General features: G+C 41.3%; 1 protein-coding gene across 4 annotated transcripts in view; it reads right to left on the bottom strand.

Annotated features, from left to right (window-relative positions):
• The window catches only part of BLNK (B cell linker), a 94164-nt gene extending 82277 nt beyond the window's left edge, over positions 1-11887 (bottom strand). For 2 of the 4 annotated variants that reach the window (XR_014512060.1, XM_083443517.1), the window contains exons 1-2: positions 9074-9261; positions 6218-6280 (exon numbers count right to left, since the gene is read on the bottom strand). Coding sequence is in view for 3 of the 4 variants with exons in the window: in XM_083443517.1 (XP_083299643.1) it covers positions 6218-6280; positions 9074-9148 (138 nt within the window). In the remaining variant the exon portion in view is untranslated. Of the gene's footprint in view, positions 1-6217; positions 6281-9073; positions 9262-11139; positions 11222-11800 lie in introns of those variants that run through there. The other 2 variants (XM_083443519.1, XM_083443518.1) reach the window with 2 other exon arrangements.
• Between the last annotated feature and the right edge of the window lie 336 nt (positions 11888-12223).

Raw genomic sequence — 12223 nt, 5'->3', positions numbered from 1 at the left:
GAACTAGAAATGGAGGAGACAAAAGTGCTTATTTCCTCCATTATTTATTCCATTTTAAAATAACCAATATCAGGCAGAGCAAGTGAGATCTATCAGCCAACCACAACGTCCTCCTAAATATTCCATTCCCATCCAATAGTCAGTTACTTGAGGCCCCACTTTCAGTACTGCTTACATCTGCAAAAGTTAGGGAACATTCATATTCCCATTCATATTCCCATTCAAAGGGAAACATATGCTCTGTTTCCGATCAGAGCATGTCTTGAAACACCGACTAAAATCCTGTAACATTATATCCAAAATTTTCCACCTAGGCTGTTTTTTATTTGTCCCATTCTGTGGTTCAAGAAGACCATAGAGTGGGACAAAGAGGATACAGTAATGTGGTATCATTAGGGAAGCATCACAGAACAATCAGTAAACCAGAATGATGTGTACACAGCACAGTATGAATCCACTATTAATGCACAATTATTGTATCTGGCATGTTGTGTATACCCACAAAACACCACCAGTCTGAAGGGGGTCCTCCAGTCCATAGCCACTCACAGACCCTCCAAGTGTCCCTATTTTCCAGGGACGTCCCTGATTTAGGGAAGCCGTCCCAGTTTCTGATTTGATCCTAGAATGTCTCACTTTTCCTTTGGCTGTCCCTATTTCCATTGGAGAAATGTTTGAGGGTATGGAGTTTTCCAACCCCGAGCCAACTGAAGGCAATCCTGTATAGGGAAGGTTCTTTTTAAAAAATGTTTAATGTTTCATTGTGTTTTTATATACGTTGGAAGCTGCCCAGTGTGCTTGGGCAACCCAATAAGATGTGTGGGGTACAAATAGTAAAATTATCATTACGGAATGGACGTCCCTATTTTCATTGGAGAAATGTTGGAGGGTATGCACCCAGCATGCTCAGTCCTCATTGATCCGTTTTGCCACCCTCAGATTTCCCCCCCCCTTATGCAAACCTTTTTATTTCCCTAAGCTTGCCATGGGCATAGCCAGGATTTTTTTTTTGGGGGGGGGCAGGCCTTTTTTAGGGGGAGCAGGCCTTTTGTTTGTGGTGGGGCACAACCAATGTGATTGGTCAGTTAAGTATTTCTATTGTACTTAATCTAGGGAGGGCAGCTGCTCCCCTGCCCCCCTTTGGCTATGGCTATGAAGCTTGCTGATACCTCCCTCTTTTGCATAGATTGTACTGTTTTGGCTACATAATAATCCACACTTGGATAAAGAGTTCATTACTAGTACAGTGGTACCTCAGGTTACAGACCCTTCAGGATACAGACTCCGCTAACCCAGAAATAGTACCGTGGGTTAAGAACTTTGCTTCAGGATGAGAACAGAAATTGTGCAGTGGCAGCGGGAGGCCCCATTACCTAAAGTGGTACCTCAGGTTAAGAACAGTTTCAGGTTAAGAACGGACCTCCAGAACGAAATAAGTTCTTAACCCGAGGTACCACTGTATATAAGTTTTTGAACACTGGTTATGAAATAAGTTTGTCTCTCGATCTTTCTACTTTGCCTTCTTGAATCTAGTTGCCCTTTGGAATGACTCTGGGTTCACTTCAGTTCAACCTAAGAGCATCCTCTAGTTTTGGGTTCAAAAAGGAAAAGGAGCTTGGTGGTCTTGTGAGATCAGCAGCAGCCTGAAAATGAAGGGCTTCAGTATGTTCTCCAAGGCAGTTCCAGCATAGCTAGTGATTTTAAGGAAGGCTATAAAGAAGCGTAGATGGGAAGCCTGAGACAACTTAAAACCATTGGAATGAAAATGGGATTAATACAAGTGCTCTGTTTTTACAAGATAATTTTAGGATTGTCACTATAATACTGGTGTTGGGAACTCCTGTCATAAGGATATGTATTGTAAAGCAGTACAGTAGCTGAATGGAGTATTTTTATACTGCCAGTTATAAGGAAATAATACAGGGACGCGGGTGGCGCTGTGGGTTAAAGCCTCAGCGCCTAGGGCTTGCCGATCAAGAGGTCGGCGGTTCGAATCCCCGCGGCGGGGTGCGCTCCCATTGTTCGGTCCCAGCGCCTGCCAACCTAGCAGTTCGAAAGCACTCCCGGGTGCAAGTAGATAAATAGGGACCGCTTACTAGCGGGAAGGTAAACAGCGTTTCCGTGTGCGGCTCTGGCTCGCCAGAGCAGCGATGTCACGCTGGCCACGTGACCCGGAAGTGTCTCCGGACAGCGCTGGCCCCCGGCCTCTTTGAGATGGGCGCAGAACCCTAGAGTCTGTCAAGACTGGCCCGTACTGGCAGGGGTACCTTTACCTTTACTTATAAGGAAATAATATCATGCACAGCTATGGCATATCACTTGAGGTCCTTTAATTCCAGCTAAGGAATGGTGATGACTATAGTAGGCATCCTTTTTTAAAAAACAAACAAACAAACAAACAAACAAACAAACACAAATGACAATAGTACTGGCTCTGAATTTCATGGATATAATATTGCCTGGGACCACAGACATTACCTACCACCCATACCCAGAAGCTTTTCAGAATGCCAGTGTAGGGGCATGCAGACTAAAAGTCTGGAAAGTGGGGAGCTACTAGCAGCAGCACAGGGTTCAAGCAGCAGCTGAGGACGCTACTTCCTTTAGAACCCTATCTATGAATACCAGCATTAACTTGAATGATCTATGATCAATGAGCTTCAATGTGGGAGGATAAAACACCAGAGCAACATTCAGACATTAAAAAAATGCATTCATAATCGTGTGACCCTCCATACAGCTCTCTTGAATCCATGTCCAGCCCACAGTGTTTTGCTCCCTGAGCAAATGACAAGATGGCATCCCCTCTCAATTCCACATACAGAAGCCAGTTGGATTGACAGCTGAAACTCCTTTCAATGCAACAGGACAGCATCCTCCTCTGCATCTTCTAAGGATAGCAATTCAGATTTGAGGGGGTGCAAGATAGCTCATGCACATCACATGCAGCTCAGTCCTTACTATCGTTGTTGGGTCACCTTTCAAAGAGAACCAGAAACTGGAGATGGTCTGGGTCTAGCCCTGTGCCCAGATCAAGCAAGGGAGCAGTAGGGTGAAAAGAAGTCAAGTTTAAAATTGCTTGGGGTGTGTGATACCTGCTGCCATGAGCAAAGAAGCACCTTCCAAGAGAGAGGAAATAATCTGGTACAGGTTTGGTGCTCTTTCCCATATTTTGATTTTGCTGAACTGTTATTAGCTGTTTTGATGAATTTATTGTTGTTTGCTTTATTTATATGTTTCTGTGTTTAATATTATGGTGTTTACAATGTTTTCCCCCTCCTAATGCTATTGTGGTTACTGTGAGCCGCTTTGAGCTCAACATTTGTTGTTGGAAAAGCAGAATGCAAATATTAAATAAAATCAACCTCCCTTCCCTTTAAGTGTCTGCTTCCGGAGTCAGCCACCTCACTCTGCCTCACAATTGGCCCTGCTTGAATCTAGGTCGGAACCTGTGGCCCTCCAGATGTTGTTGGACTACAATTCCCTTTATCCTTGACTATATTTTTGGTTCTGCAAGCTGGGGCTGATGGGTATTGGCATCCAGCAACATCTGGAGGACCACACGTTGCCTGTACCTGATCTAGATGTTGAGCCTGCAGGCTAGCACCAATTAACAACTGTCAGAGGCAACCTGCATCAAATCCATCACAGTTTAACAGGAAGGAAAATTATCAGTTTGTCTCACTCCCCTGCTTAAATGGCAGTTTCTATTGCTTCTCTTCATACAGACACACTGAGGTTACATCATCCTTAGCTGTGGGGGTGAGGCAATGTCTGCTTTTGCACCATTTGGAGGACTTAAGAGCAATTGTCTAATGATTACCCTTTCGGCTACCAACAAGCCAGCAGTCTTAAGATGCCATGAGTTTGTCATTGCAACACAGAACTACTACAAAAGCAGTTGGGCTATAATAGGCCCAAGGCAGCTGAGAAATGCGCAAAAGAGGCACACTCTGGATGAATCTGAGTGCCAGTTTTATTACTAAATTTTGTGCTTGTTGTTTTAATTCTGGACCAATTAACTGAAGATGCTTTGGCCTGCTTTATGGCACCATTGGATATTTGCATGGCGTTAATTGCCAGGTTTTAGCGCTCTATCCAATTGAATCGCTCAGACTCATTTTCAATTAACGTGCAGTGTTTGACATATGATCTGAAACTAAACCACCCCCTAGCAATAGTTTTATATGTTTGTTCTGTTACTACACTCTCTTCCCTCGGTAATGAATGTTCAGTGCTCTGAGAAAAATGAAGCCAATTGCGTCTTCTCAACTTGGCATTTAAAACCCTTTGAATTGAATCAACTGTCTCCTAATTTGGAAAAATGCCTTGCAAAGCAGGACTGTTTCTAATCTAGAAAGGGAGGAGGGAGAAATAAAATGCCATTGAAGATATTCTGCCCTCATGATTTTAATTACAGTGAAATACATACATGTCCAAAGGTTTACTTTGCTTAATTGATTTGATTGCATTATTTTAGGGCTGCCATAAGTCTGGATTTCCCCAGACATTACTGGGATTCCAAAGATAGAATTGATGTCCCGGTGGAATTTCCGAAAGGGGGTGCTTTGTCCTGGATCTTGGGCAAGTCAATTGAAAAAAATCTTGACAATTTTGGAGTCTTAGTTTTTACTTTTTGGCCCTACATTATTTGGAATCTTAATATTTAATATCATTTAATATGTGTGCAAGGAATGAACAGTGGAAGGTAAAAGACGGTATGGATTTGGATGAGCAGTAGGACCAGTGTGATGGAGGTTTATGTGTGGAAATATATGTAGAAAATAAAGGACACATGTTCAGTAATAGCCTGTGGATTGCTTCTGAAAACCCATTTGGTACAAGGAAGGCCCTATTGTCTGGAAGCTTTAAACCAGTCTTGTTTTTGCCAGTGTTTCAGGGAGAGCAAGCTGATATTAGACTTGGGGTGTGGGCACCAATCCCACGGGGAGAAAGCAGTTAGTGTGGTAGGGTGAGGAAGCACAGCTCTGGGCCTTTTTTCAGAGCTGGAGTGATGTCATCACCCGCCCCGGGTGTCTTCGCTGCGGGGGTGACATTTGGTGCGCTGCCTGCTGTGACTCCCAAGCCTACCCTGAGCTGTCGGAAGGGGGGAGCTGCTCCGCTTTGCCAGCGTAATTTGATGGTTCCTCCTTGCTCTGGCAAGTGAATGAGGTGATAACAAGACTTTCAAGTTCTACAATTGTTAGTGATTAGCATTAATGAAGTTGCATTCTCTGACTGTTGGATTAGGGAGCCACCTAAACTTAGTATAGCTCCTTTATTGTACACAGGGGGGAGAGTGTCATAGGGCACAAGACTAATAATGTTTTCACAGCTTTATCCCACTGAACATAGCACATAAAGTGTACTTTTGTTTCCCTGATCTGCAGGCTGTTCCCTAACTTTAGAACAAATTCTCTACAGTGATGAGGGCTAAAATCACACACTTCTAAAAACAAAACCCTCCAGGGAGTCATATTCTGTGCAAATTTCAAGACCGTCAACTGGCAGAGTGCATACAGCCATAAAATGCTAGTTTCTCTTCATGATTCCTGTATGATTAAATTTCATACAGCCTTCCTTCAAGAAGCAGGCTCTGTATATAAAATTAAAATTAGACACAGACTTACAGTCTAAATAAAGCAAGACTCCTAACAGAAGGGAAGGTCAGTGAAGGGGAAAGGCAGGGAAAGCTTTTTCCAAATATTTTAATTTTAATTTGTGCCTGTATTTCTTTTTCTTTTTAGTTTAAATGAATAGTTCTAGATTTGTAAGCAGCCTAACTTGCACATAACTAATCACTCAGCATTGGCAAAATGCCAGCAGAAGAATAAATTTACTATGGATTTGATGTTACATTGTCAACCGTGTTGAACAATATTAAATTGTGATGAAAAGTGGAAGAGCCCATGAAAGTTCCTCCAGATCTTTTGTCACATGACATTTCATCACTTCTTGCAACACAATTGGAAAAGAACTCTCAATATATATTGCTTGGCTTATATGTTTAAGGTAAGGGAAACGTTCACTTTTCTTTGCGTTCATTTTATATTGGTATTTTTCTGTTGCCTTCATGCATCTGAGGCTGAATACTGGTGTTACTCTTATCAGTGTTATACAGTGTGAGGGCACGATCATTGCTGCTTGTATACCTTCACTAAAAGGGAGGCCATCTTTCTGTTAACAATTTCTAAGAGAAATTATGAAAAATGCTTACCAAAAACCGAGCTCCGTCTATCTTTAATTTTTCCGCTATCCGAGCGCAGTCATGCATCCCACACTGAAAAGGGAGGGAAAGGTGAGATTAGAGTTGGTGATATGTACATTACACAAACCTTTTAGATGGCTTTCAGGCTGACACAGTGCCTTGATGAATGGTAATTTTAAGCACAGTGTCTATTTATTCTCACAACCACCTTGTGAGGTAAGTTAAGTGAACAGGGGGTGACTGTCATCCAGTAAACTTCCTGACTGGGTGGAGATTTGAACATGGGTCTCTACATCCCATTCTGATACTCTGACCCCTGTACCAGACTAAGCCCCTGGGACATAATCTGCCTAGTATCACGATGGCCAACAGTTTTTTAGGCATGTGAGCCACAGAAAAGGAGACATAAGCCCTCCTGCTGGCATCCAGTTGTGTCTCAAATTGCTGTTGCTTATGCCACACGTGTGACCTGTGTTGTAAAATAGCCAGTGACATGACCTATTAATAGGCAGTTTGGGTAGGATAAGTTTGTACTAAGTATTTCAGTAGAAAGTTCTCCACCGTTCCTTTTTTAGAAGATTGCTGGGTCATTTCCTTTGGAGTTGTTTTCTTTTTTAAAAATTTTACACAACACTATTTTGAAAACGTCATATTTTCTTGACCTGTACCCTGTACCATGGACAGATGTGTTGTATGTCTAGATTTAAAGAGGAAGTTAGCAGGAGTGGAAATTTTTTTTGCGGTGCAGACATCCGTTGTAGAAATGCAAGGTCAGGGAAAAACAGTACAATAAAATGTGACTTCTAAAAGATTGTGAATTTATAGAAGGGAATAGAAGTGAAAAGCAAACACCTTCAGGATTGCCCTGTTTAATGACATAAATACCTCAGTATTATATACGCCCTTTTTGCTAAATGAGAATATTTTGACAAAAAGGCTTTGTGAGTGCAGAGTTCTTGCTTCACTTCCACATCCCCATAACCTCTTACCAGGTAGTAAGTGTTGCTAAGTGTGTCATGGGTTGCAGCTATTCTCTGATTAGCACCACCAGAGCCACTGTGAGATCACACATTCTACAAATGGTGAAAATGACAAGGGTGCGATCAGTTTAATAATACCGCCCCCCTGCTTGTTTCAGAAGCCAGGACAGGACAAACTACTGAAGAGAACAAGGCTGCAATATGAGGAGAAGGAAGAAAATAAATATTTATCCTGAGTGAGGAAGGGGAATCTACAGTTACTAGTAAAAGTAAAGGACCCCTGGATAGTTAAGTCCAGTCAAAGGCAACTATGGGATTGCGGCGCTCATCTCGCTTTTAGGCTGAGGGAGCTGGCATTTGTCCACAGGCAGCTTTCCGGGTCATTTGGCCAGCAGGACTAAACTGCTTCTGGGACACCATGATGAATGCCAGAGCACATGGAAATGCCGTTTACCTTCCCCGCCATTTATCCACTTGCACTGGTATGCTTTCAAATTGCTAGGTTGGCAGGAGCTGGGACAGAGCAATGGGAGCTCACCCTGTCACATGGATTTGAACCACCGACCTTCCGATCAGCAAGCCCAAGAGACTCAGTGGTTTAGACCACAGCACCACCTGTGCCCCACATATAATTACCGGCAGTGCTTTTTTTCTAAAAAAATGTTTAGGGATACTCTCAGTTTGACTCAAGAAAATCACCATTTTACAGTTCAGATCGGGAAAAATAAATACAGTAAATGGTCAAAAGTACAAAGATTCACAAAATGTTTAGGGTTATGTGTACCCCAGTGTCCCTCCCCAGAAAAAAAACACTGGTTACCAGTACGGTTGTGCACACATACACAGGAATATTGTTTTCAGCTGTTATTCCTCTGCTGCCTTGCCTCCGCTGCGGATGAATCTTACAAGCTTTGCTTAGGGCTTGTCCACATTTGAGGAATATTCAGCTGTTAATTCCCACCCTTCCCTTAAAACTAGACTGGAGTAGTCCTCCAGTAGATTCTCCAAGTACAGTAGATTCTCCAAGAGCTGGTACAGGGATGGGCAAATCTAACGATTTCAGTTTCTCTCTCTTATCAATCAGCTTTCAACACTGTATAGTACAAGGTTTGGCATGGTGCAGAATATTTCATTATGTTTTTATACATGTTAGAAGCTGCCTAGAGTGGCTGGGGCAACTCAAGTCAGATGGGCAGGGTACAATTATTTATTTATTTTCATTTCATTTTATTAATGCCAGTGTGCATTTTTTTTAAAAAAAATCTTCATAAAATCAATCCTTTTAGTGCGAATTTTTCCAAATGTAAACATCTATGTACATATTTTTGCCTAACATAAACTTGTATTGCAAAGCAATTTCCCCTAATACAACTTACAGCCTGGTGAGCCCCTTGAAGCTGTCAGCTGACTTGTTGGGTGTCACATGGCCGCCATAGCTGAGGGGGAGGGATGATCCCCTTCAAGAATTCTTGAACCCTGCATCTTGCATGGCCAGGCAGGTCCTTGCGTTGGGGGTAAGAGGAGAGGGTGCAGGCAGTTTTGAAGTCAAGAATATGAGTCTGCTCATGGCTGCATGTAGAGGAGGATCTTGAAGTTGAAATGTTACATACGTTAACTGTTCTGCACCCAGATTCATATTCCTAATGGCAATCTGACAACTATACATGTTGTGATAACATTCAGTATAACACAGGTGACTATTGAAATATTCCCTTTCTTGGTGCTTTAGGCTAATAATAGAAGAATTTCACAAGCATATTGCCTCTAAGAGCTTGCCACCAATGTCTTCAAAAAGAATGGAGTAATGTTACATCAACTCTTTAACCGTGCCTGCCTCTTAATCTTTGGACAGTCAATTGTCTAGAATATCATATCAGTCCAGTACCTGTCTCAGGAGATCTGCCACTTGAATAGCAGTCCAAGTCTCACATTCTTCTCGGAAGGGTAGTTTTGTGGCCATGCTGGGTCACACAACAAGGGCAAACTGACCTGCTTCTTCTGGTAAAGCAGAAACTGTTTGCTTTACTAAACATTGCTGAGAGATTCTGGAAGTTATTAGAGGAAGTGTCCTTCGCAACTTTTTTTTTCTCTCCCTGTGGTCGTCATTGCTTAAAGCTACACATCCCTTTACAGTGGCTGCACAGTTGTTAGTGTGATCATTTCACATTTCATTCAGTGACAATCATTCTGCTCATAAGCTGCGATGAACATGACAAGGAGGCAAAGATGTCTCACCACTAAATGCAAAGCAAAGATCAAAAGCATATCCACCATCAACAGCAAGTTTAGATAATGGTGTATTGCCAATGTGACCTTTACTGGAGTACATGTACTGGTGGTATTAAGTTTTGTATGTAGGAAATCTTTTATCTTGATTTCTTCAGTGTTATTGTTGATCAAATCACATCTTAAAATACATATTGCTGGAAGCCCTGACTTCTGGCATTCTGTTTCATGTAAGTGTATGTATGAATATGTTATAGCGAATGTTTGCAATGCCAGATAAATTTGTGATTGTCCAGAAATTCAGAGATATGCCAGTAAATGCCGACAAGCTATCCCTATTAAAATTTATTGTCAACATTCACTGCTGCATGGAAAAAAGAAGAGAGAAACAGCTGTATTTTTAGAATCCCCAAAATTAATTCGGGATTTTCAGCACTCACATTCTGTGTTCTTCAACTTAGCTCCAGGTGGCATCCTTTGGGGGTACTGAGATTGGCATCTCCTGGGAACAGAGCCTTTTTAGTTGTTGCTCTTACATTACTTTTCTTGAAAAGAAGCCCATTTATGGTTTTCTCTAGTTTCCTTTTGGAGATGACTTAAAGTATGTTCATTCTGTCTGGCATTTGGGGACTAACTCGAGGTGTTTTCATTGTTGTTTCCTTGCTTTTGTTTTTGTTTCTATTATTTTTCTGTATTGTGTTTTACATGACAGTAAAGCTGTTCAAGCTACCCTGAGAACAGATACGTTAAAATGTGGAGCGGAAATGCCATAAACAAGCAAACAAAATAAGCCCCCTTAATTATGTTCATGATAAAATAGATGCACAAACCTAAGTGAGGACCTGTCCCCCCCCCCAAAAAAAAGCTTCATGGCAAAATTGACCTTGAAGAGATTGTATCCTTCAAGTCCAGTTCTTTCCTTGCAGTTCACATTGGGGCATTGCTAGGTGGAAACTGGCCTTTGAGAGCACCTCCTATGAGCTTCCCATTAGCCAAGCCTACTGTGTAGAACTTTTTCTGGTCTCCACAAAACACACACACACACAAACTAAGGTTAGTTTGACAACGAATATCTTGGCACTAGGGATATATGAATCAGCCTATTTCAGCCATCTCAGCTTCACAATCTGTTAATTTTTTTGAAAGCCACACACACAAAAATCACATGTTGAATGTATTCTTTCCACAAAATGTGCATTTTTTTGCATGCATGCATGCATTTCCTCTCCAGATATCCTTTGCATGCATTTATGTACTCAACTATAACGTGAATTTGGAGAAGTACAGAAACCTGAAGAGGAAACTGCCCTTCTGGTGCATTAAGTGTATATCAGGTCAGTTTGCTTAAAAATGCAGGTCAAACCAAGTCTTCAGATGTCCCTACTTGTCACCAACATATTCCTGCTTCCAAAGCAAATTCCGGCACTTAAGTCACACTGGTGATCACAGGGTTCTGCAGTTCTTGTTGTTGTTACTATGCCCCATGTCATTAATGTGCACTGCATAATCAGAATTAGGCAACATAGGTCCCTTCTCCCAATGAGCTTACAGTCTAAAATAGACGGTGGAGAAAACAGAGCTGCATTTGTGTAAACTAAATCCCACCATGTTCTTATAATTATACAGCTATAGAAGCAGCATAAATCCTGCCTTTTAAAGATCAGTCAGTAACAAGCACGTTGCATTTTTGGAAGTGGAAGAAAAAAAGATACAATGGAACCTTACCATTTAGAAATAAAGCTGGAGGAATGAAGTTATCACTCATTTCGACAGAAATCAGCTTGTTTCGTTCGGGAATCCTGAGTCACTGTGACATGACAAATGTAAAAGTTTCCATCAAGACTGGAGGGTGAGGATATTCTGTTCCACATCCTGCTTTTCCTTTTCCTGTTTAGTACTTTCTGTGCTAATATATATTTTAAAGACTGAAGTTATTACTTTAAAGTCAGGTCTCAATCTCTCATTCCTATGTTGGAGTTTTTGTATTTAGAGGGATTGACGCAAGCATATTTCTTGTCTTTTTTAAAAATCCAAACTATTTAAAACTCTTCTTCTACTTAACAGGAAGCAAATTCCTAAGCCTTGTTTACATGGATTGACTACTGTAGTCGTTAAAGTAATTTCTCACTGTACCATTAAAGCAGCAGTTAATTCGAAATTATACTGTTAACCTACTTGCTAAATTGTAGCAACTTGCTCCCATGGGTGTTTTATCAAGCATTCAACATATGAAATATGCAACATCCTTTAAAATCAATATTGGCATTACAGAAGCAGCAACTATCAATGCACTGTGGTTATTTAAAGCATAAATGCATTTTATTAACAAGCCTAATGCAGACAGATATGAAGATACTGTGTATAGAGTATTTAAAGAACAACTTACCACATACAAGTGTTCTTCTTAGTCATCAAACTGCTTAAAGTCCAGAGCAGTTGCTTTGTCTATTATTCCTCTGAAAGCTAACTGTTCTGTGTGTTTGGAGGATGATTGACAAGCTAGCTGTGCCCAGTGGGAGGGAAACAAGAAGCCTTTAAATTCATAAACTAGTTCAGGGAATGCATTGCATAAAATCCCTTGCAATATCCCCAGGAAGATCAATTATTATAATCCTCTTTGCAAAATTCACTGATAGCTTTCACTGGTGCCTGAATAGGTCTGGAATTTTAACATTTAAACCCCCAGTTCTGTGCTGAAAATTAATTAGTGAAATTTGCTTACGTTTATTGAAACTGCCTACTTAATTTTGCTATGTGGAACTGAGAACTGGGTGGGAGGGGGCATGAGATGCTACGTTTTGGAGTAAAA

Source organism: Podarcis tiliguerta, assembly GCF_965153285.1.
Source record: "Podarcis tiliguerta genome assembly, chromosome: 5".
In the NCBI taxonomy this organism is placed as follows: domain Eukaryota; kingdom Metazoa; phylum Chordata; class Lepidosauria; order Squamata; family Lacertidae; genus Podarcis; species Podarcis tiliguerta.
Note: the sequence above shows the minus strand (reverse complement) of the source record. Positions and strands in the feature narration are given on the sequence as shown.